The sequence below is a fragment of the Opisthocomus hoazin genome, chromosome 2 (genome assembly GCF_030867145.1).
Source record: "Opisthocomus hoazin isolate bOpiHoa1 chromosome 2, bOpiHoa1.hap1, whole genome shotgun sequence".
Classification (NCBI taxonomy): domain Eukaryota; kingdom Metazoa; phylum Chordata; class Aves; order Opisthocomiformes; family Opisthocomidae; genus Opisthocomus; species Opisthocomus hoazin.
In genome coordinates, this window is record NC_134415.1 from 56,392,736 (window position 1) to 56,418,968 (window position 26,233).

At 41.6% G+C, this 26,233-nt stretch overlaps 1 protein-coding gene across 5 annotated transcripts in view; it reads left to right on the plus strand.

Annotated features, from left to right (window-relative positions):
* Positions 1-26,233, plus strand: part of GRM1 (glutamate metabotropic receptor 1) — a 199,405-nt gene that overhangs the window by 107,622 nt on the left and 65,550 nt on the right. For all 5 annotated transcript variants that reach the window (XM_075413736.1, XM_075413737.1, XM_075413739.1 and 2 more), the window contains exon 4: positions 22,136-22,371. In XM_075413736.1, the coding sequence (XP_075269851.1) occupies positions 22,136-22,371 (236 nt within the window). The remainder of the gene's footprint in view (positions 1-22,135; positions 22,372-26,233) is intronic.

Sequence of the window (26,233 nt, forward strand, 5' to 3'; positions counted from 1 at the left end):
AAATTAAAAACAGAGTTTGGTCCAAAATACTTGTTCCCACTGATTTAAAAAATTGAATATATTTAATTTTCACTTTCAATTTAAGACCCCACAGTCCCTTACTTTAGCTTCCCAATATAAGCTCTCAATTCTACTGGACTTTGTAAAGGAACTGTGCTGTCCACAGCCAGGCATGCACAAAGGCACAAACTCTTAGCTAGACATAAGGTGAACAAGAATAGACTTTATTTGGGTAATCCCATTGCCCAAGACTATCTCCGCTGCCAATACCCACTGACCTTCTCTCCCTTTCTCTTCATCTCTGAGTTTCACTGCCTAAATGCTGTAGAGAGGCTGGGTAATCTACAACCCCACAAAACCCCGCAGCTTGCTTTCTCCCTCTCTCAGGAAAGAGAAACGGAATGTGAGTGGGAGGGTATGGGCTTCCTCCTGAGCACAGCACTATCCTAATGCACTTTTTCCAGCTCTGTCACCAAAGTTCTGAAAAGGAAATATTCAAAGCCCATCACTTCATTTTTTCAAGGCCATTTAGCACTAGTAAAGAGCTGGATTCATGAAACCCAAGAGCTGAAGGCAGTGTTCCCATGTGCAGTGCCTCTTCAACTAGGGATGCCAAAATGCCCAGATAGGGGAATTCAGTCCAAGCCTTTCCCCTGTTACCCCATGAACCCAGACCTCTATGCATGCATGGTAAGATTTAAATGTACATTATGAGTTGACAGGGATGAGAACTGAGCGAGATTAAAGTCTGAAGCTTTGGCTGGGGCATGTTGTGTGTTGGAGATACACTGCCAGAAGTAATGTCCTGTAGTTCCTTTTTCCATCTCCCACGCAAGAGCAAATCCATTTGAACACAGGGGAGGCACAGCAGTATGTGTGCTGGCACTCGCTGAGGCTTGGTGATTTTTTCTGCCAGCCTCAAGGTAGGTACTTGGCGAGCCAACAGGAGCAGAGCTGAGCTGAATGGTGAGACTCTGTAGCTGGGGAACGTAGCGGCTATTCTGACACAAATGACTACAGTAAGTAGGTAACCAGTTTTCAGTTTTTTTTATGAAGTACAGGTGCATAGAAATAGATATTCAGACACATATAAAAACATATGCAGATACAGAAATAGCAAGACAAAAATTGTTACGTCCTCTCAAGGCCAAGGAGGCATTTACAAAATTATTTACTTAAAGAATGCAATGCTCCTGTACAAGTGTTTTATGTTCAGGATTCCCATCCCCTCAAGTACTAAGTAATATACATATGCCTGAAGAGTAAATCAAATATGTATTATTAGAAGCACTGCTTCTGATTTGCATTATTTCAGATTAAATACTGAAATTCCACAGGGAGTTTTTGTTCCTCCTAGGAACTTGCAATATAAATTACAAGAGCAATGTATATAAGAAATGCATATCAATAAGGTGCTGTGCATAATGAGGAATATGATTTGTTCAGCCTGGCTATTTGAGCATTCTTGTTTTCTGCCAAGTGGAAGGATGTGACAGTAAGCCAAATAAGAACAATGTGCGAAGAAAGGATATTACAACACATATAGAAGGAGATAGCTGGTGTGTTAAGAAAAATTGGAGAGGCTTATACAATTACAATGAGAAAAAATAAATATCAGGAAGAAAGTAAACTCATGAATAAAGATAGAAAATGGGTTTAAAATCACTAAAGTAGCTGCTGTTTAAATCAGTCTCAAGAGAAATGAAGATGAGGCACACAGGCATCTGAAAAGTATTGAAGGATATTGCATATACAGCTGCTGATAGAAGAGAAAGAAATCAAATGTAGAAATACACAAATAGACAAATGAGGTCAAGAATGTACTGTTAGGCAGCAAAAAGAAAGATGCAAATTTTTGTTTTGCATGTAAATAAATTACAATATAAAAATATACTGAGGAAGATCAATAGCAGTGTGCCCTGGCTGCCAAGAAGGCCAATGGCATCCTGGGGTGCATTAGGAAGAGTGTGGCCCGTAAGTCGAGCGAGGTTCTCCTTCCCCTCTACACTGCCCTAGTGAGGCCTCATCTGGAGTACTGTGTCCAGTTCTGGGCTCCCCACTTCAAGAAAGATGAAGAGCTACTGGAGAGAGTCCAGCGGAGGGCTACAAGGATGGTGAGGGGACTGGAACATCTCCCCTACGAGGAGAGGCTGAGGGAGCTGGGCTTGTTCAGCCTGAAGAAGAGAAGGCTGCGAGGGGACCTAATAAATGCTTATAAATATCTGAAGGGTGGGTGTCAGGAGGATGGGGCCAGACTCTTTTCAGTGGTGCCCAGCAACAGGACAAAGGGCAATGGGCACAAAGTGAAACACAGGAAGTTCCATCTGAACATGAGGAAGAATTTCTTCCCTCTGAGGGTGACGGAGCACTGGAACAGGCTGCCCAGGGAGGTTGTGGAGTCTCCTCTGGAGATATTCAAGACCTGCCTGCGCAAGTTCCTCTGCAGCCTGCTGTAGGTGACCCTGCTTCGGCAGGGGGGTTGGACTAGATGACCCACAGAGGTCCCTTCCAACCCCTAACATTCTGTGATTCTGTGATTACGGGAATTATAAAATTCTGACAAGTCCATGTAAAGGGGGGGGGGGGGGGGGGGGGATAAGAAGAATTTTGGGTGTATTTCTATGTAAATGTGAGGTTCAAAATTAAAAACAATTTTTCAGCATAAACTTTCCATCGTGCAGCACGAACCGAGTCCCAGTGTTCTGAAGAGTAAGAACAATCTCAAATAACACTAATAATGTTTCCATCTCCTTTTATTTCCCTCCATAATTTTTAGATGTTGGATCTCAGGTGCACTCTTCGTTCCAAAGACTTTTTTTTCAGACGAAGAAAATCTTCAGCTTGGGAAAGTAAACAAGGTTACTCTTTATCCCAGGCATTCTTGGGTTGTTGGAAGCTGTTGTATTCTGTAATGCCAGAACAGCAATGGCTGTTTCAGATGCATGCCCCAAAGGAGCTGCCATTAAAAAGTTGAATAATTAGGGCTTTAGTACTAAGGAGAAGCTGGTGTCCTGTCTTTCTGGGCTGTAAAACTGTGAAGAGTCTGTAGGACAGTCTAAGAACTCTAGCCACTTTGTACTATGAAGGTGCAGAGCTAAGATGGATTTTGAATGATTTTACATTGCCAGTGCATTATAGAGCAGCAGGTATATCTTGCAGGAATACTTTGTGCTACGTGTGAACAGATTTTCCTGGAAATTAGCTTGGGTAAAATTGTTGGCAAAGCAGCTAATGACCAGTGTGAACTAATATTGGTTGGTTTATGTTGATGAGATGGTGGGTGGTAAAGGCGGTATCAGGAAGAACCAAGGAGCAGCAGTATCTCTTTCCATTGTCGTTGAATGGGCTCATTTGCTTTAAATGAGCTTAGATTTCAATACAATAAAAACCCCAGGCCTGGTTAATTAGACTCTGGGATTTCATAAAAAAAAAGAAATGAGAAAAACTAATCTGTCCCTATTGTGCTTCACTACTTTTATTTTTCTTTTCTTTTAAGAGAAAAAAGATTTCTACAGAGACCTGTGAAATTAACACTGGTATGTGCTTCTCTAAGGATTTCCTGAATATACTATTTTATAAGGTTATCTTATTAAACCAATTCCCATCAGACACTTCCCTGTGAAACCTTCCCTGAAAAATAATCCTTGCTTCTTCTGGCCATTGATTATACAGGCACCTAACAAAGGCATAACTCTCCTCTCTTTGGATATTAGAAAACATAGTCCTGAGCTGGAATTCATTGATACCCGTGGATTTTGAGTCCTGAGGTAGAGAGTTCCCCACAAAGGTAATAAAACTGAGCTAGCAAATATTACTTTCATTGTCTGCTAATTGCATTACTTTTTTTTCCCCGGATCCTTTCTTAATTTCCTGTTTTCTTGGCTGGCAGAATTACATGGCACCCATATATAATATATATACATGACTATAATATGACAGAAGGGTGTCTTTTTTGGAAGTGATATTTCAGTTCCATCATCATGACATAGTTCCAGTTTCCCTTCTACTCTCTGTGCAAGAATATAGTTTCCAAGTCATAACTGAGTTCCCAATAGAAGTGTTATGATGTTCTAGCACTTATATTTTAGGCAATTAAAGCATCTCCTTGATCAATACTGGATCAAGTTCAGATTTTGTTAAACAGATGTATTTACTTTTTAAAATTTATTATTCAGAACACAAACATGCATTTATATCTTACTGAGTTCACATGTCTTCTAGCACGGTTAAACTTGATATTAATGCAGCAAAAGAAACAAATATCATTGTTGTAAGGATCTCGCTCATTGTATTGGGTCAGTCTTCCAGGGTCAGTTCTGTTCTTCCTCTGCCAAAACTATGTAGTTCCCATTAATACAATGCCAGTCTTCCATAGCTAATTCTTTCTAACTGATATGGCATCCTTCTACTTTATTCTATTTCAGTAGGGATTAAAACATAGTTTCCAGTGTGCAGTCACAGGCTGTGCATATGAAGACAGTGTCTGTCACACAAAAAATAGTAGCTAATAAGAAAATGTCCTTTTCTTCAAATAGTTGGTGAGGAGCTTTGTGTTTATTTTTTAAGTCATGGTAATATCTAGAAGCTTTTATCAAATGAAGTCACATTAGCTAGACTGTGAAAGAATGGAGGTCATGCGGTGTAGAAAGGAAGAATAACTGGGGAGATGACAGACAAGCAGATGGGAAAGGCAAAAGAGTGAGGTGACAAGGGGCTGCTTAGCCATAGCGGGAGCCACTGTATGGGAGACAGTAGGCAGCCCTGTAGCACAGCATGGGAGACTAAAATGGCAAGCGTCACAGGATGAAAACTGATTGGCAAATAGAGTTCATTCCCATTCACATGAATTCCCCTTTGGCTTATATCTGTGGTTACTATGTAGATGATACATACGTTTCATACCTGCACAGCTCTCTCACGTCCTCCCTCTTGCCTGGATAAGAACTGCAGAATGAAGTTCACTGTACAAATGTTAAAAATATGTGACTATTTCTAATTAATTAGTAAGCAAAGTCTGATTTTAAATAAGGGTTAATTTCCCAAAGACTTATATTTTTACTCCATTTTCAGTAAAAACATAATGTTGCATTTCATAAAGTAACTGCAAAAAAACCCCAATTTTTTTCCAGTTCTTTCCATCAGCATTGTTTCCTGAATGTTTTCAAATGGGGCAATGGGTTAAACATTTTTTTTTCTTACAACTGGAAATAGGATTAATACTTATTGGATAGGTTATGAACTTTTTGTATTTCAAATAACATTGACTGTCCTGTAGTAATTTACTACTTTCCCTCCCTTCTCCTTCTGCATTAGCTATAATGTCACTCAGAAAATTATGGTGTCGCCAATGTGTGTATAGATATCTGTATTTATATATTTATACCCTTTTTTTACTTAGAAACTCCCAAAATACCTTCACATGCACATTCTTTCCCAACAGTTGTGTGCTCTGCCTGCCATGGACCTTCTGAAAAGAGGACGAGCCATTATGAAAGTGGCCTTGATATTATTCTCATATTCCTTTCTTTCTTTAACTGATAAGTATCTACTAATGCTGAGCAATCTTATTTATTTTCTGTTGTGTACCTCAGACAAGTAAGTGTTACCAGACCACAGTTAGAGGATTCAGAATCAATCCCACAGTATTCATTAAGGGTAAGTCATTTGCTCCATGTAGAATGGCTGGTCCCTCAAGGCTCAGGCTATTATGACTGGACTCCACGTCTGCTCCTTTTGTCTGGGTACGCTAAGCTTACCCATACTTTAGTTCTCAGTGGGGTGGTAAATAAAGAGTTTTAATGCACCAGGAATGCAGTAAAGAGGAAGGTAGAGGGCTAAGCACATGTGGCTGTCAGTAGGTGACAGGGTGAAAGGCACCCTGGAAAATGCAAATAATTTTCCTTTCTAAGATAGCAGGAAGCAGCTGAAAGCTCTGTGCATATTTGGCTTTTAATCACATCCCAGGTTTCTCCTGAGATAGTACCCACAGTGCAATCTTCCTTTACTTACAGTTCACAGGTCGTAATACACAAAATCTATAGAGCTCTTTATCTGACTCTGTCCTCTCTATCAATTTTTCTTCTTTCATCTTTTTTTTGTTGTGAGCAACAGTCCTTGTATCCAAACTATTCAGTTTCAGAATGCTGTTCTTACATTTGCCCCACAACAGTATTTTTATTGAAAAACTATTTTCCTTTCTTTATTCCACTGTCCTATTTTGTTATGATTTTTGGGGGGTTTTTCTATATGTGCATGTGACTTCCCTTGAGGTCTGTAGGTTTTGTCGTTTTTTTCAATGGATGAATACAAGAAAGTATTTTTTCTTTTGAATGCTTCTCCAGAAATACCTGTTTTTTCAAGTTCTCATGTATAAACATGGATTTAACAATTTACTCTCAAATTTTATTGATAGAGGCAGACTAGATTTAGTTTCTTAGAGATCACAGAATCACAGAATAGTAGGGGTTGGAAGGGACCTCTGTGGGTCATCTAGTCCAACCCTCCTGCTGAAGCAGGGTCACCTACAGCAGGCTGCACAGGACCTTGTCCAGGCGGGTCTTGAATATCTCCAGAGAAGGAGACTCCACAACCTCCCTGGGCAGCCTGTTCCAGTGCTCTGTCACCCTCAGAGTGAAGAAGTTCTTCCTCATGTTCAGACGGAACTTCCTGTGCCTCAGTTTGTGCCCATTGCCCCTTGTCCTGTCACTGGGCACCACTGAAAAGAGCTTGGCCCCATCCTCCTGACACCCACCCTTCAGATATTTATAAGCATTTATTAGGTCCCCTCGCAGCCTTCTCTTCTTCAGGCTGAACAAGCCCAGCTCCCTCAGCCTCTCCTCGTAGGGGAGATGTTCCAGTCCCCTCACCATCCTTGTAGCCCTCCGCTGGACTCTCTCCAGTAGCTCTTCATCTTTCTTGAACTGGGGAGCCCAGAACTGGACACAGTACTCCAGATGGGGCCTCACTAGGGCAGTGTAGAGGGGAAGGAGAACCTCCCTTGTCCTGCTGGCCACACTCTTCTTGATACACCCCAGGATTCCATTGGCTTTCTTGGCAGCCAGGGCACACTGCTGGCTCATGGTTAACCTGTCATCCACCAGGACACCCAGGTCCCTCTCCGCAGAGCTGCACTCCAGCAGGTCCGTCCCAAGCCTGTACTGGTGCATGAGGTTGTTCCTCCCCAGGTGCAGGGCCCTGCACTTGCCCTTGTTGAACCTCATCAGGTTCCTCTCTGCCCAGCTTTCCAGCCTATCCAGGTCACGCTGAATGGCAGCACAGCCTTCCGGTGTATCCACCACACCTCCCAGTTTGGTGTCGTCAGCAAACTTGCTGAGGGTACATTCTAACTCTTCATCCAGGTCGTTGATGAAGAAGTTAAACAAGACTGGGCCCAGTACTGACCCCTGAGGGACACCACTTGTTACCAGCCTCCAACTAGACTCAGAGCCGCTGATGACAACCCTCTGAGCTCTGCCATTCAGCGAGTTCTCAATCCACCTCACCGACCACTCATCCAGCCCACACTTCCTCAGCTTCCCTAGGAGGATATCATGGGAGACTGTGTCGAAAGCCTTGCTGAAGTCGAGGTAGACAACATCCACGGCTCTCCCTTCGTCTACCCAGCCAGTCATGTCATCGTAGAAAGCTATTAGATTGGTCAGGCATGGTGAATCCATGCTGACTACTCCTGATAACCTTCTTTTCTTCCACTTGCTTGATGATGGCCTCCAGGATAAGCTGCTCCATCACCTTTCCCGGGATGGAGGTGAGGCTGACCGGCCTGTAGTTTCCTGGGTCCTCCTTCTTGCCCTTTTTGAAGATTGGAGTGACATTGGCCTTTCTCCAGTCCTCGGGCACCTCTCCTGTCCTCCAGGACCTCTCAAAGATGATGGAGAGTGGCTCAGCAATGACATCCGCCAGCTCTCTCAGCACTCGTGGGTGCATTCCATCGGGGCCCATGGATTTGTGGACGTCCAGATCGCTTAAGCGATCTCTCACACAGTCCTCCTCAACCAAGGGAAAGTCGTCCTCTCTGTAGGCTTCTTCTCTTACCTCCGGGGCCTGGGATTCCTGAGGGCCAGTCTTAGCACTGAAGACTGAAGCAAAGAAGGCATTCAGTAGCTCTGCCTTCTCCGCATCCTCCGTCACCAGGACACCCGCCTCATTCAGCAGCGGCCCACATTGTCCCTAGCCTTTCTTTTGCTGCTGATGTAGTTGAAGAAGCCCTTCTTGTTGTTTTTGACATCCCTTGCCAGCTTCAATTCCAGGTGGGCCTTGGCCTTCCTCGTCGCATCCCTGCATGCTCTCACCACGTTTCTGTACTCTTCCCAAGTGGCCTGCCCCTCTTTCCACATTCCATGGACCTTTCTCTTCTGCCTGATCTCCTCTAGAAGCTCCTTGTTTAACCATGCAGGTCTCCTGCCTCCTTTGCTCGATTTGTTTCTCAGGGGGATGCATTGCTCCTGTGCATGGAAGAAGTGTTGTTTAAAGAGCGACCAGCACTCATGGACCCCCCTGCCTTTGAGAGCCCTGGCCCACGGGATTCCTCCCAGTAGCTCCTTGAAGAGGGTAAAGTCAGCCCTCCTGAGGTCCAAGGTTTTGATCCTGCTTATCGCCCTGCTTCCTCCACGCAGGATCCTGAACTCGACCATTTCATGGTCACTGCAGCTGAGTCTACCTCCGACCTTCACATCCTCCACCAGTCCCTCCTTGTTTGTTAACACAAGGTCCAGCAGCGCGCCTTTCCTTGTTGGTTCCTCCACCACTTTGGATTAAGATGGATTCTTAAACTTGGCGGGAGTAACTATGACTCTCTTAAGACGGGATCATAGTTACGGGCTGGGCTGAGCTGCAGATGTCACACCTCCACGCGGTCCCGCCGGATGCCCTACTGGGTAACCGAGTTGACTTCTGCCCCAGCGGGAGTTATGGTTACTTCCTCCCTATCGAACGGCCTCACCAACCGATCGATAGTAGCTAAAACCGGTGAAATAAACTCTCGGCATCGACCGTGTTCATGCCTTGAGCCTCTGCCCACGAGTGGTTAGTTGGGCAAAACCAAATCTGGCTAGAGGGCGGCTTTATTTGGTATGACGATACCCTCAAACTTAAACTGGACTGTGGCAATAAGATCTTGTGGCCATTGGTGCCACCGTGGCCATTGGTGCCACTGACGGTCAGTGAAAGAGGGCACAGAAGGGTTTAGAGCGGTTTAGAGTTTGTGAGCCCGGGAGTTGAACTCAGGAGTCCGAACTCGGGAATGTACGGTGTGTTAGAGTTTGTGAGCCCGGGAGTTGAACTCGAGAGTCCGAACTCGGGAATGTACGGTGCGTCGGGAACGGAATGGCACAGTGCAGGTTAGAGTTTGTGAGCCCGGGAGTTGAACTCGGGAGTCCGAACTCGGGAATGTACGGTGTGTTTGACTCTTTCGCTGCTGTCCCCAATGTTGTACCCCCCTGCTGAACCAATAAAGAGAAAAGACGAGATGATGAGATATAGTGGGACTTTCCCCCACCCAACTCCACCTCGAAACTGTCTCTGTGGTGTGTGGAGGGGACGCTATTGGGATCTCAAAATCATGACGCGTCACATCACGTACCATCTCGTGACAAAATTACCGGATTCGACCAGGTGGACGGGCCACCTTCACTTAACCCGGAAAAGGGACATGTATCCTGTATGCATGTTCGATAAGTCACCTGTCACTCATGCATAGAATAAAAGGAAATAACAACAATGGGGACTTGTCAACTTGTCCGTGACTTTGAATTTCAGTTTCTTTCTGATCACCAGGAAATGGCAATTTTTCCAGCCTGTTGTCACGAGGATCATTCTCTTTTCTGTCTGTACGTGTGTTGCATGTTTGTGGTGACTACAGCAATTGTATTTGTGGAACAGAAACATTGAGAAAGCAATGTTTCCCATCTCTATTTAAGAGATTTTAAAAATCACTCAAAAAAGCTGAACACAGAAGGACACTTCTGCTGTGGCATCAGTCAGCTCTTTGATTATTGCCATCAGATGCTCTTCCCAGTGACCTCAACTCTTGGCTGAACCTGGCCACAACCTCTGGGTCTCCCCAGCTTGCCTGGCTGGGGCACAGTCGGACCGAGGCCTTGCTGGCAGGGCTCTGGGGTGCCCCTTGGCTCCCGGCTCCCCAGGCCTCCAGGAGCAGCTGGCCCATGCAGCACCCTGATGGAGGGCTTTGGTTTATGCTGTTGTTTGGCTTTTACTCTTCCACCTTTCCTTGCCCACAAACGCGGCAGTTTTACTCAAGGGAAGTTTCTGCACAGTGCCTTTCAGATTTTCTTTGCCTATCTCCTGCTACTGAACGAAGCAAAGTGACAATTATCTATTCTATGTGAGTCTATACTCATTCTTCTTCTCTGGCTGGATCCATGAATGGAAAAGGAAAAATATTTCTCTCTTTCTGTGTCATGTAAGAGGAAAGGCTGCTTACACACTCTTTCCTGGCTGTGCCCTTGTGCAAAAGCCACCCAAAATCAGGTTCTATTTTAAAAACGCTTGCTTCAGTTTTCTGTTAGTAAGTTGTTACATCATTACTAATTAGTAAAATCAGGAACACTTTGATTGTTCTGGAGTCAATAGATTAATAAAATATAAAAGAAGTTTTGGCTTCATAAATATAAGCGTAACCCTTAAGTTACAGTAGCAGATTTATTGTCTTCCTAGTTACATGACTTGTACTTTCTCTAATGACCCAAAAACAACAAAAGGAATGAGCCAAATTACTTGAAAGGAGATTGCATGGACCATAGAGCTTGCTGAGCTATAAGATCTCCAGGGGTCCTTTCCAACCTAAACTAGTCCACGACTGCACAAATAAAGGGCATAAGCATAGCCTCTGCATCAGAAACAAAGCCCCCATCCTTTCTTGGGAAAGATGAGCATTAAGAGGGGTTTCCATCAGGAAAACATCTGATATCAGAAAAGACATTCATACCTATTGCCTGGAAGAAGTCTTCCAATTCAAGTACAACTTGGGGTCTAGAAGGAAAACAGCTGCCCGCTCAATCTCCAGTACAGAACTAACAAAGAATAATTCTTTGTTTCATCCATTTTGAAATTAATCTGATCATATTGTGCATTATTTTGGTGATTTGGTAATTTAGACACTTTGAAGGATGCAGGCTTTCTCAGTTGTGACTTTGCTGCATTTTGTATTCTTATTTAGTCTAATGAAATGTCAATATTTTATTCAATGGTACATTTTCATAGTTATACATTGGCTTGGCCATATAAAAAGTATATGGAACTATTTCACTTCTGCGATTTTAAGCATGTTTCAACTACCTGTAAGAATAGATGTAGTCTGAGTAAGATTGTGGAAAATCACTGGTTTTCTGAATAAAGATGTGTTCACTTAACAGTTTTTATTAATGTTTATAACAGATTAGTGAATTCTACCCTCTTTTCATAGCATCTTCAATATAGCTTTCTGATTATCATAAGTTAAAATGAAACCTATCACTCTTAGAAAATCTTCCCTTTCGTTGTTCTCTGAAACGCTTGGATAAGCCTGCATATTAGTCATTTTTTAAATAAAAGAAAATGATTCAATAGGTGCTATTTCCAATTCTTAGTCAATCAGGCTGGTAGGCAAGTATCGCTGTATGCATACTCTGTGTTTAAGTATGTATCTTGCTATGCCTATTCCATGCCCTGGATGCCACAAATGAGGTTACTATGGGATACAGTGTAATACATTCAGCTACTACACACTAGCAGGAACCTGTGTGGACCTTTTCCTTACATCAGTGAGCATCTGCCATCCTAGCTCTCTCAGTGATGTCAGCATGAAACCTAGAAGGAGTAGCACTTGCACAATCTGAATCATAAACCAACGGTCTAGTCTTTGTAGCATTTAAACAAGATGGCACATTTCAGTGGTTCCTCTGAGCAAGACACCTGATCGTTTCCATTTATATTCTGGACATATTTTGATTTAATATGGAATGGGTACCAGGCACCTAAATGCCTAAAAGTCTGCTACTGTCGTACTGTAGCTCTGCTTGATAAGGCAGATACTCTCAAGGAGTAGAGCTTAGCTGTGAGATGTTGAGCAAATTTTGGTTCAGATAGGCAGATGATTGTAACTAGATTTTTAATTTCATATCTGTGTAGCTACATGACTAAACATTTATGACTTTAAGAAAGCAATAAGTGCAGAGGAGTAAATCAGTAACACTTTTATATATTTTTGAAGTGCTCTATAGCAGTTGCTTTGGTTCAAGTATAATAGTATTGCTTGAACAAAGTGGATTATTAAAAAAATATTCAAGGCATTACACCTATTTTCATGTTCAGTAACTGGTTGTGAACAGATTGCTTAGTTTTCAGATGAATTCATTATTCAAATTACTCATAGATTTCTTAGTTTTCAAGTAGTTCATGAACTGTGCATTGCAGACACAATCCAATGCTATGTTAATAGTCTACCTAGGTCTAAAGATTTTACTTTATTCATTCTATGAAAACCTTAAAGTATTATTTGATTCTCTCACTGGGGAGATTTAGATGCTTGGGTGACTCACTAGCATAGTATGAATTGGATATTTTACACATGAATATATGATTTCAAATGAACAATTTATGAAGATTTGAGTGGAAAATTTCTTATTCATAAACATTCATGGTAGTCTGAATGCTGAAGTATCCACAGAAAGTGAAAAAGAAAGAACGGCAGATATGGCCAAGTTTAAAATAGCTTCTGTATAAATAGCTGTTTATGGAAATGCTTTTCTAATATATGTAAAATTTGATTAATGTCTTCACAAATGTTGTGATTCTAGCATGGGTTTGATCGTGTTTCACCTTGGTTTTCCATTTTATTTGATCTGATTTTTTGAAGGCCATGATAGTATGCTTTGCCATGAAACAGATAGTGTGCTCATATCTACAGCTACCAGGTCCTCTGCAGATGTGGTTTCATTGAAGGGCTGTCAAAGCAATGAGAAGTTCCTGCACAAATATTTGTGCAAAGGTTCGGTTTTCAAGCATGAGTGTGGAAATAGCATTCCAGAGACCTTGTACAGGTATGGAAATAGGATATATGCAAACCAGTAACAGCAACCTGGTGCAAGATGTAGGATGTCCTCTTTAAAGCCGCGTATTCGAAATTTGATTTCCATTAAAGAAAGGCCTATAAACTCTGTGTATAATTCTCTTACACATTATCATATGAGATTGTTACGGTAAGGGATGGCTTGAAGGAATCACATAAGAATATAAACCACTGAAAGAAAATTCTGGACTATCCTACAAAAGTCAACATCTTGGAGAAATCTAAAGGCTGGAATTCAAGGTATTTTTGAGCTCAGCATGGTCTATGTGAAAATGCAGATGGAAATGTGATTCTCTGTTTCCCTGTTCTTCAGCACCTCAATGAACAAAGCAAGCAGAAAAGAAATGTACTTCTCCTTTTTCTGCTTGTGGTTAAGGAAGACATCTATGAATTAATCTTTTAGGAAGCACAACAGTAAGCTCTGCTGGAGTGGCCTGGAGCAGTTAGGGCTGGTCTTTACCTGTTCTCTTTCCTGTATGTATACCTGTACTCTTCCATGTATTTCTAGCCTGTTTCTCCTCCATGTGGTATCTCTCTTTGCAGTCCTTCAGATCTGGCCTCAAGACGAGGAAGCACTCTATTCCACTTTGTACCTTTGCATGGTTGTGCATAAAAGACCTCAGTCTCTAAGACTTTCAGTCAGGATGGAAGTCTTAAACAAAATATTTCTTTCTAACTATCCTCCCTGAAAAGGGACTGCAGTTGAGCTCTCCATGGCAGGAACTACCTCTTACTATCGATGTTCATTCTTCAGTGGGGTCTTCTCGCACGTCATTTGCGGCGCAGCAGCAGCAAGGGGACAAAAAATCCCCAGGAACTGGTACAGGGAAGCAAAGATAAATCTCTCTATTTTTAGCTTTGAGTGTATTAATAAGATGTTAAAAATATTTGATTTGGCTGCACATATTGGAGCCCAGGAGCACCTTATATGAGGCACAATGCTAAGATTGAGGCGTCCTATTTGTGTGTGTTTGTTTAAAATTGGATACCTTCCTCCTCCCTACACCTGTGTTTTCATTTGGAAAAGACCTTGTTCTTTCATGATGCCTCATGTGAATGTCAAATATGCAGAGCAAGGATTCAATCCTCTTGACAGTCTGGGGTGAAAGCATGTGTACACATTTTCAAAAATCAGCTGTTGCCTTAGAGAATATATGTATGGTTGCTGATTTTCCAAGATACGCACCATTGTGCGCCCCTGAGAATGGTAAAACCTTTCCTGTGTGAAAGCAGCAACTACATTTACAACAAGCTGCACATGCCAACCATGTCAAGACTCTTCACAGTGAAGAGCCCCCAAGATAATGACTGCATGATAGGCAGTTAAATTACATTATGTAAATTACATGCAAATGTATGCACAACATATGATAATTAAAACCTTTCTAAATACATATTTGCAAAATATAATTCATCATGGTCCACGAGGTTGTAATCTACATTTTTTAAATGAATGGTGCATAAACTCAGAAAAATCACACAAAAGTGAATGATAATAATTTGAAATATAATGACCTATCATTAATCAATCAATTTAGGTTCTTTACAGAGTATCACTAATTCAAAAAAAATCCACTGATTAACTAAATAAAATCTGGAAGCCCTTACCAACAATTTGCACTTGCATAAAATATAAGAACTAATGTGCTACTGTGACTGTGTGCATTCAGTCATCATGGCTGGGAGGTGAATAATCGCATATGCAATGTTAAGAAACAGCACCTGGCAAGAATAGAAAAGTTACTAAGAAATATGACAAAGCTCTCGGGAATTATTTTTAAACTTAATCTGTAGAGTTCAAACCATGATGGGTACATGTAGCTGTCTGAAAGGGAGCAGGGTTAACTGATAAATTATACCGGTCTTTTTCTGAGTCATGCTGGTGGTCTCTAGAGATGTCCAGCCCAAGTCCTGACCAGGTTTGACATGCTCTTCAATCCATAGTTCATGGCAGGATTACTACCCACAGTGGCATAGTAGAGCTGTGTGAGTGATGAGTCTAAAATCAGTAACTGCACAGTCTGGCACCAAATGCTTCTCTTGTACCTCCTCTTGCATGTGGGGGAAACTGTCAAGGCAGCAATCTTCTCTCTCCCTCTTATTTTCCATTCCTCCCTCCCCCCAGAGAAGGAGTTTCAGTAGTTTTCTCCTCCTGCATCTAGTTCGTAGAGCTAATATTCCTATGATGCTTTCAGCTGATTTGAGTCAGGACTGACTTATGAAGGTCAACAACCAGAAGAAATCTGAAGGCTGGAATTTAAGGTACATTTGAGCCCAGCACAGCCTGTGGGGAAAGGGAACAGGTACAAATCTCACAGTACCTTGTGATGACTGCCGCAAAAGACAGGCAGGTTTGGAAGGTAAATACTCCTGCCTACCTCCATAAATGCCTGCAGGAGCTAGGCAGGCCTATTTGTGTGTGTTTGTTTAAAATTGGATACCTTCCTCCTCCCTACACCTGTGTTTTCATTTGGAAAAGACCTTGTTCTTTCATGATGCCTCATGTGAATGTCAAATATGCAGAGCAAGGATTCAATCCTCTTGACAGTCTGGGGTGAAAGCATGTGTACACATTTTCAAAAATCAGCTGTTGCCTTAGAGAATATATGTATGGTTGCTGATTTTCCAAGATACACACCATTGTGCGCCCACTACTGGCCTAGAAACCCCCTTTTTTTTCTTTCAGCTGATGACATTCAGTGAATTTGATTCTTCTGGTTTGAAGGAAGTCAGTCAGGGCTCAGCAAGCCTCAGGTTATAGCATGACAGTATACAGCCTTTCAGCCTGATCTTGCCAGCAGTGAGGTGCAGGCTTATGTGTAGCCATAGGACTAATCTCCTAAAATTACCAGGACTTGTCACACATGTAAAAACAAAACGATGCTTTTTAAAAAGTCATAGTTTGGCAACTGAGGAAAACTCTCCCACCTTTCAATGCAAGTATGTAGTACTGATGAATTAGCAGAATAAATGGGTGCAAAAATAATCTTTTTTTCTCATGTTTGAAATAATGCTCATTAATAATAATGATCAGCACCTTTCAGCTGACATTGGTGACCACTGGGATTGACTGATAATGAATAAGCACAAGGAGGAAAGTCACTTTGCCCGTTGCTGACTTGTGAATATTGGACAGTTTCAATTTTCTTTACGTGGCATCTTCTGTTTGAGGCATGTGTTACACAGATTCTGAGTATCTTTGGTAGAGTTCCTTATTGCCAGAGAATAGGTCCACCCTCCTTCACAATAAGCTGTGTTTTTTCTTTCCAGTACATCAAGCTGCTGAAATAAAGAATTTTTTTGAAAAGTCTACTCCCAGAAGAGGGCAGCTAAGCAGCCAGCTGCAGTACTGTTTGCGAATTACTCCAGGCCTGATTCTGCCACCTGTGCTTATATCCTGTAACCACACTGATTTTTTTGGTGGAACTGCCTGTGAAATTATTCCACCTGCCACACTGGTAGCTTCTGGATTGGGCTTCTGCTAAGCTCTCAGTTTCCATCCATTCTGCGAGAAGAGCAGGCAGGAGGCCATCACAGTTGTACAACTCCTGCACGCAGGCAGGCGAATCCATGCTGCATTTTCCAGTGGGGTGCTGTCAGAAAAGATTTTTATAAAAAGAGAAAATTGAATTTTCAGGCTTCTAGGTCTGACCAGCTCTGGAAATTCAGAGTACTAGCATTTATCAGAACCAAATAACAAATAGTTTAAAATCCACTTATCGCTATTTAGGGGTTTGTAGCATTTTGAAATGCCTCTAAATAAGCAGTGTCTGAGCCTCTAAATAAGCAATGTCGGACCACCACACAGAAAGATGGTTTTGCAAAAAGCACTTTCCAAGTAAAATGTCCAGGCTTTTATTTATATAGTCCAGCATCTAATAATAGTTCTTAAAAAGAAAGATATTGACATATCTAACAAAATTACATGGCACTTGGTTGAATTCTATGAGTGGTGCTGTCGTCATATTGAAATCTATTAGAAGTTTAACATAACAGCAGGCCAGCTGGCAGCCTTGAGAGCAATGGTAAGAAGGCATTCAGAAACGTTCTCTGCAGGGATGTATATTGACGTGACAAGGAAAGTATATTGACACGGGCTTTAGTTTTGTGGAGAGAAAGGCAAGAATATAGACTCCAATCATTTTGTGTGACAAGTATCGTCACCTGGGGCCCTGCTACCCTACCTGAGCAGGATATCTGCAGGGAACCTTGGTGAAGGAAAGTTTGAAATTAATGTTTCCAATTTGCATAGGTATAGCTACATGTAACATTGTTTTCAAAGTGTGTAAAAATATCCACTAGCACAGGAACAGAACCTGTCCAGAAAAAAGATGGAAGTTATTTTGATTGATATTTTTGTTTTTATAATGACAAGAATATCCACCGTAGACAGAAGGATTATTGCAAAAATAATTCATTTAGCATTTGTAAAGGGCTTTTTGCTCGTAATTTCTTTCATATATTTTATGACTTGACCAATACAGCATGAAAAGCCCTTATCATGAATGTAAACTTCTTAAGAAAACATTACCTTAGCTAATGCAAGGGGAGTTGACAAAGCTGCCAATGATGCATGCCTCCAGACAGAGGAGTCTAAATCAGTTGCTGTCTGCAGCTTTGGTCCATCAGATCAAGCCTTCTAAGGGTGCAGGGGTCAAATTGCCAGTCAGTGTCCACGACTGAGAAACATGTTTCATTTTGTTTACCTGTGAAAGGATGCTACCTCCTACAATATTCACAGGGTGAGTAGTCTTCATAAACAACAGCATGTTTTCTTTTTGTGTGTTTGCTTATCTGGAAAAAGCATCTGGAATAGTAATGCTCTGAGTGCTGTGCAGGGAAGCAGAGCAGAGCTGCTGCTGCGTAGTTTAAGAGTTAAGTCCCGAGGAGATGAAAATAGAAAGCCTGATTGCTGGTTGTCTCATCAGCCCTTGTGAAGAGCAGCTGACAGTGTTCATGTTTGGAAGAGGAGAGGAAATTGGAAATCCATTACATTTCTCCTGGTATTTCAATCACAGGAATGTATGTGTCTGCAGTTCAGAAAATACAGAGAGGCTAAGATGCTGAAGCCACAATTCAGAAATGTCCGTTGTCACACATTAGCAGAACTGTAAACTGGTTAAGAAAAAAATAGCACTGTTTCTTCAAACTCAGTCTGTGATCAAGGGAAATAGGACTTCTGAAGCTAGATGGGGTAGCTCTGGGCTTTTTCTCTTTCTGCTTGATTTTTGTTTGTGACTGAATGCTGAAATTTGGATTTGGCATAGTGAATGTCAGCCACCAGACTGGGGCTTGGACCAAGAGTAGCTTGCAGAATATCAGTGACCATTTTGATTGTGATAAATATCACAAAACCAGAACAAAAGCAGTTCTTTCTCTCCTAAGAGCAGTTTTTGACCAGGTTGCTGGTTTGACACCCATACACTTGTCCCTCCCTCACTGTTTCTGTTTTCACACTTTAAACAAAGTCCCTCACAAAGCTTCAGATCAACTGTTGCACAAGATACCCAGCACGTTTCAAGGCCAGACTGTCACACGAAACCTACAATAGACACTCATCAGGGAAGGCAGTTTGGGGAGTGGATATTGGGCCACCTCCTGAAATCTGCAGTAAAGGCACACAAAAGATGGTTTTGCAAAAAGTGTTACATGTGATGCTACTTGCTATTCAGCAGGATAAAAGAAAGAAAGTAGGTGGAAAGTACTTGATTCTGACAACTAAAGAATAGTATGTGCTACTTTTTTTAACGAGATTTCATTTTTCCTTTGAATCAGCTATTGGTCTTGTGCTTCTGTCACTGACATACACACTGTCATCTGGACTTCAGTATTGTGCTGTTGCGCAGCATTAGAACTGTCAACTTTTTTGTCGTTGTCTCCTGGAACACTATCTATTTATTCATATGGCACTAAGGATGCACAGTTCCCAGACAATCTTTTTCTTTTTTTTTTTTCTTTTAATATAAAGTAAAAAGGAATGTAGGCAGAGGTTATAACAAGATCTTATTCTTATTTCTTTGATAACCCTCCCACTGCTGCTGGTCGGGCTGCATGGCCCCCTTAGGGCACTTTGCAGCACAGCCAGCCTGCAGCCGCCAGGATGGCAGGGGTGCCCTAAGAGACCAGAGGACTCCTTTTTGCTTCCTTGTCTTTACTGAAAGTAGAGCAAAGCTCCCATATGAACTTCAACGCGTATGAACTTTTTTCTCTGATTCCAGTGCCTTAGCTTCACATTTTGCTGCACACAAAGCTTATCAGACAGATTGAAAAATTTGAGGAAATCCATGAGAGCAAAAAAAAACATTTGGGGCCAGAAAGAGACAAAGAAACATAAGGTGACAATCTATACTCCAATTTAGGGGAACTTTTGCCTCAGCTGCTCTCAGAAAACTTAAAACATACTTTCTCTTGCCTTTGCAGAATTGCTCTGCTTTACCTCCAGAGTGAATGTGGCAATTTTCCAAGCCACAATTATCAAAGGAGAGGAAATAAATCACTCTAATGTTTGGCTGGTAGGAATCCAAGCAGTAGAGAAACTACCTTCTTTCTAGACAGTCTTGTAAAAAATGGTCTGATTTACTTAAACTTTTTGACTCATGTTTCTGCTTGAGTCTACAGCTTGCAAGCCATAAACATTGTGACAAATAATAAAGTAATCATGCAATTAGGACTCAATCACTTACGCTGTATGAGTGACCTCTTGCTTGTTTTTCCCCTACATAAGAAGAAATAAATGCTGTCTTTTTCTCCCCTCTGGTATTAGGTTATAGCTTGAATTATGTGAAAACCAGAAAGTTTGTTCTCCTGATTTTATCCTTGTAGGGTTATCTAGACTGTGGCCTGTCATGAGGCAGTCAAGGTGCATGGTACATTTTACTAGTTGCCCACAGCACATGGACAGGTGAGGAGTGGGGAGATGCAGAGAGAGTGACCTGCGGCTTCTTCCTCTTTCCAAAACTCAAGGCAGTCTGGTGGGACAGGGAGCAGGGATGGACAAATTGTGGCTTTTGAACTCTGTGCACTCCTGTGGCAATTCAAGAGCAGCCGTCGGGCCAAGGCTGTGCCACATGTTTGTCACTTGGGCTATATTGGTACAAGGCAGGACCAGAGCAACCCGCATCACTGGCTGTGGGAAGAAGTGATCCAGCAGATGCTGCCGGCTTCAGCCTGGTAGAGCAAGTCATTTTGGGATACCGCATCGTGCCCACCTCTGTCCCACAGCAGGACTCTTCAGCCATCACTGTCGCCCTCCTGTGACCTACTCCCTGCGCCTCCCCCCGCTCTCTGCTCTCATATCACACATGAAATGCAACACGCATACATGTGTATCTCATGCTGCTTGGCTATATGAAGATATTGGTCAGTGGCTTGTAAGCTCAGCAATTTTGGGCAGTTCTACTGCAAGGCTTTGGGAAAGGGGGAAACAAAGAAGAAATCCTGGCTTGAAGGTGCCATGTAGTGCCATCTTAAAGTATAGCTTTGTGGGTCCCCGGGCCCAGGTTGAAAGGAATCTGTTGATCACTCAGTCAGTGGGCTGCCAGATGTCCCATGTCAAATAACTTCCTGTAGTAGAGGCTTGTGTCACGTGTCCCATATGGAAAGCACTCAGTACATGGGCTTTCCTGTATTTCCATGGAGACCTGCCATTTTTTTCCAGGTGCCTACAGCACAGATGCTGTTGTTAACATGAATATCAACTAAACCATGCAGCTGTTCATTTTGGTGGCTGGGGACCAAAGACTCACACGTGCCCAATGCATAGCCACTTTACACCTGTTTGACTAGGACTGTGACAGAACTTGCTACTTCAAATCTTGTTTATTTTGCATCGTGGAGTCCCAGGCACATCTATGCCGGGTGCCTCATAAATGCCCTCAGCTGGTATGGTCTGCACTCTGATGCTCTTCTCAAGGCTGTGTGTAAGAAGCTTCTAACAAGGACCTGCTTTCAGTCTGTCTGGAGTTTAGAATGCAAGCCTCTTTTGGGTCGAACAGATACTTCTCTCTTAGTGGTCAATCGCATTTTTCCTTTTAGCTCTTTGCTGCTAGAAGTGCTTCATCTGTCTTCTTTCCACAGCAGCAGTACTGTTGATTTGATTCTGAGTGGACAGAGCTAGATCTGAGGTGCCAGGATAATCTGTTTGTCTCATGACATGCCCAGCATATTAAAATTAAGCAATGGCCAACTTATATATGCACTTAAATTGCACCGTAATAACACTGTTCTTAGGGGACTCTAACAAGAACTGGAGAATGACACCAAATCAATGGACTTCTTGCTAAAAGAAAGAACTAAGCTAAAGCTCAGATGCTAAGCCCAAAGGACTTTCTTCAAACCTGTTAAAATAGACTTTCAATGAAATAAAGTTGTCAAGAAAAAGTTTTATCTTCAGGTCTTTAAGAGTATCTCTTACATGAATAAGCAGAGAAGTGAAATAGAAAGCCATTGTTTGTTTTTAAAAAAAAAGAAGGAGGACAAAAAAGAATGTTATCACAAATCCCATGCAGTGTGAGAATAGCATGTGGTTTTCTTTTTAGTTTGGTCAGCTTTGTTGGGTATTCTTACTCCATTCTCTTCCAACACAATGCATTTCTTACTTTATATTTGATTTGAATTACTTTTCTAGCTGTAAGATACATGTGTGCTGTGATCTCTTCTGCAAAACACCCAGAATCCTGGCTCATTTTCCTTTCCATCAATATGAATTCTTTCAGTTTCCATCTCTTATAGAACAGCCTAAATAAGGCAGAATCTCTTCAGTCATAAAGACATCACTCCAGAAGCTATGCCCAAAAACCCTTTCCAGAGAGACAAAGATAAATCCTCATCATTCCAGATGAGTTAATGAGGATTCTGCATTAAATCAGACTGCTCTTTACGAGTCTCCATCACTGTGCTTTCTTCTTTCCCTCTCTGCCTGAATTTTAGACCTACCTTTAGATTCTCCCTTAATCACTTGCTTCCAAAGGTGCTGGCCTGCCTTTGGCTGGTTGATTTTTCAAAACAAGCTTCCTGTCTTTGTGTAATAAGTCTTTTTTTGCTTCTTTTCAGCGATGGTTGGGCAGACAGAGATGAAGTCATAGAAGGTTATGAACCTGAAGCAAATGGAGGCATCACTATCAAACTGCAGTCTCCAGAGGTCTTGTCATTTGATGACTACTATCTGAAGCTGCGTCTGGACACCAACACCCGCAACCCCTGGTTTCCTGAGTTCTGGCAGCACAGATTTCAGTGTCGCATCCCGGGGCACCCGCTAGAGAATCCCAACTTCCAGAAGAACTGCACTGGTAACCTGTCAACTATTTTCCTGTTTGAATCTGTGCTCTCATAAAAATATGTCTTTGTTTTTTTTGTTCTTTAGCTTTTTTTTAAATGTATAAATCACCAGTGAAAAGTGCCAACCCCAAATTTTACATATATAAATCCCAGGTCTGATGGGAGTATATCTGGCACTGGTTGCACAGCCTCCACGCATTTTAGTTCTATTCTGTTATAGAGTGACTTGTTCCCTTTTCATGTTTTAGCGTTATGCTGATGCTGATGAGAGTGTCCAAGTTTGTAATATGGTTTGTAAAAAATAAGTAACCACTAAATATTAACAAAAATCAGAACAGATTTATACTTCAATTCTCAAAATCAGCTTTTCTGATCAGCTGAATAATCAGGAAATTCACAGAAAATATTATGGCAGAAAACAAATTTCAAGAAAAATTGATGAATTTAAAAACTGGCCAGTCATCTGCTTCAGCCTTTCTTTTCTTCACCCATTAAAACATTTATAGTTTTTTTCCACTGTGTAGCATTCATATAAAAAACACACTGTACTACAGAAAAAATTAACTGTCACCTCATAGGAAGACAAGTGTATCTGTGCATAGACAGGTTTTCTCTTCCATAGCAGAATCTGAGAAAATAAACTAAAATGTTTCAGCAAGATTAAATTTATTATAAAATTGAGTGAGAGGTGGTCGCTTTTCTGTAAAATACTTGCTGAATAATTTTTGCAAATATTTTGTTTGTAGTTTGTAAACATTTAATTTCTAGTAAAAAAGGTATACTCTCTTAGTAAGAAAGTTACTCTATTAGAATCCCATGGATTTCTGTCCTGTTTACATTTCCACCTCCTCCTTCTTGTAGCGGTAACCTCAGTTGGTCTTCATGTGCTCCCTGAGCTGAATTCCCACAGTGTTTCTAGTTCTTCCCTTCTCCATTAGTAACACTACTTAACAACTTTCACTTTAACTTTTGTTTCCCAACATTAACAGCTTAGACATATCATCAAATATGTGATATAACTCTTATTAACAGCTGAGACATATCACCAAATACTGTCACTAACTCAGAACTGTCCTGATGTGCTGACTGACAGACAGACTGGCCCATCTGGGTGCTGAGGGGCTAATGGCAAGCCATGTAGGCTAAATAAATGTTGGGGTTATACTGATATTTTTTCCTCAAAGGAGTCATTAACTTTGAGCTCTAGCAAAATGTTGATTTATGGTATATGTATTTAATTGGTTTTGAGACTGCTTCAGCTCAGAAAGAGGAGTTAATATAGGCCAACAAGGGCAGAAATTACTAAGGGGAGGTTGAATGATGGATGCATAGTGCAAATGCATAGCCTTCTTTCTTAAGAAAAGAAGCTGAAAATTGCATTGTTTTGGTCATTCCATTCACATAAATAAATTTTATGCTGATATTCTATAGAAAGGTCTAATTTCTGAGAAATCTCAGCAGCTGTTGTAACCACAGGTAGTTTATTATGCAGTCTCTGTTTGGTTATGAAACTAAAAACTTTAGTCTAAACCAGCACAGTCATTCTTCATCTGCTGCATCAAAGGCAAATAACAGGTGGTGAGTTCAAAACAGCCAAGGTGGGGTACTGCTGCACAGAATGTGTACATGAGTTTTCAGACAGTGGTTGCAGTAGACTCTAAGATTGTATGTGAGCCAAAAACCAGTTAAACAAATTAATGGAAAAAATCAAATAAGGGCTCTTTTATGGAAAAAATACCCACCACCCCAAGCTGGCTCAGGACATCCCAGGGTTGAAGCCACTAGACACTGAAGAGGGTGATGCAGAGGTACCGTTACATGCCTTCCCTGGTGTTCGGTGCTTCTCAAGGCATAAAGTATCAGAGACAGGAGCCACTACATTCACAGAATCACAGAATCACAGAATGTTAGGGCTTGGATGGGGCCTCTGTGGGTCATCTAGTCCAACCCCCCTGCCCAAGCAGGGTCACCTACAGCAGCCTGCACAGGACCTTGTCCAGGCGGGTCTTGAATATCTCCAGAGAAGGAGACTCCACAGCCTCCCTGGGCAGCCTGTTCCAGTGCTCCGTCACCCTCAGATTGAAGAAGTTCTTCCTCATGTTCAGACAGAACTTCCTATGCTTCAGTTTGTATTCTGATAATACTAGTGAAACATAAAAGTATTTGTCTACATTGGTAGACTCTGGCAGTTAATAGTCACAATTCAGGTGCTCAGATGTCTTTCCTCTAAAAAGCTGTAAGTTTTTGCCTGAAGCCTCAAAAAGTGTGATACTTTTTAGGCTTTGCTGAAAAGTGATCAACTCTTAAATTTGGTGATGAACCACTGATAACCCTCAAGCTTATCACACACAACTGAGAAGTTCGTAAATGTCACAGATCACCGAAGGGAAACGCCACAAGCCAAGTAATGGCATACCTACAGGATCAAGAGATCTACATGTCACCAGGAAGTCTGAGGACAGTAAAATATTGCATTTGTTTTTCTTTAACTGACTGGTGACTGTCTGGCACCATCAGAGCTTTCTGCAAACGTGTCTTTATATGACCTGTCTTCAGGGTTAAGAATGTAACTGCAAACACTAACAGCTTCAAAGCTTACTGTTAGAGCCTTTGTTTCCAAGGAGGTCTAGTATGATAGTGCCAAGAAACTGCCTTCTTCACTGCTCACAGGTTTGGAGACAGGCCTCTTCACAAGCTCTCTGTAAAAAAAAGAATTTTGAATTGCCTCTTCCCTCCTTCACAAAGTATCTCCATGCACAAATTAGAAGGAGAGAATCCATGCTGCTCAATAAATAGTAAGCACTAATATTTGAAATCCTTTAAAAGTACCAACAGACAAGTTCTTACTTCTTTGTGGTACTACAGATTTAAGTACTGGTGATGCTACTGCACCACCCCAGGAAAATTACCAGTGTTCAGTACTGGTACTGAGCACCTTGACTCCATTATATCTAAGAGCACTCTTACCTCACAGTATTTCATCAGTATTCCTGTAACAAGGTACATAGGGTCCTGCATTATGGAAAAAGCTGAGTCCCATGTGGTCCCAGGAGTCCCTCTACATTATTAGCCTGTGTTGTGACTACCTCTGGGTCCTGATCTGTTCTGTAGTCCAGAAGTGCACTGGTACTTCTTATTGAGTACAAAGCACACCCATACTTTTGCATAGATAGAAATCAACTCAAAGGCAGTAGACTGCTCAAGTTCATCTTCCACGTCAGGAAATTTAACATCCCAGGAAACTATCTAATGAAAAAAAAACCCAAGGGCAAAAATACTTGTGATATTTAGGGAAGCATAGTGTATATGTATTTACCCAGCAATGGGTTGCCTAGGAGCAACTCGTAACAAAAAAAAAAGAAAAGGCAATGTTGTTCTCCAACTACCTTATTAAAAAAGATCGAAAATCCTTGGACCTTTCCATTGTGAAAAGATTAATTACAAAGTTTGTGTTTCAGAATCTTCAATTACTGCTCACCCAGTATAATTTGCTCATATACAACCTAATCACTTTACTGAGTGATTTATTCAAAATTGCCACTGGAATGTGAAGTTCAATTTTTAGCATTCATGGATAGGCAAGGACTTCTCAAGCAATTACAGCTGCTGCATTTGCAATTTCTCACACCCTGTTACTGTTGAGTCAGCACTAGCTTGGGATTGCAGACTCTCTAGGAAGCAAAGGAAAGCCAGTTCCTAGAAATCCTCCTTCTCTGATGACAAGAATTACTGCTTAAATTACTCAATTCAGTCCCTGAGAAGACCGATGTTGTCCTTCAAGAATTCTTACGATACACTGAGCTCTGAATGTACATTTGTATTTTTGTGGAAAAAAGTCTATCATCTGCTCCAAGCACTACTGGAAGGAAGCAA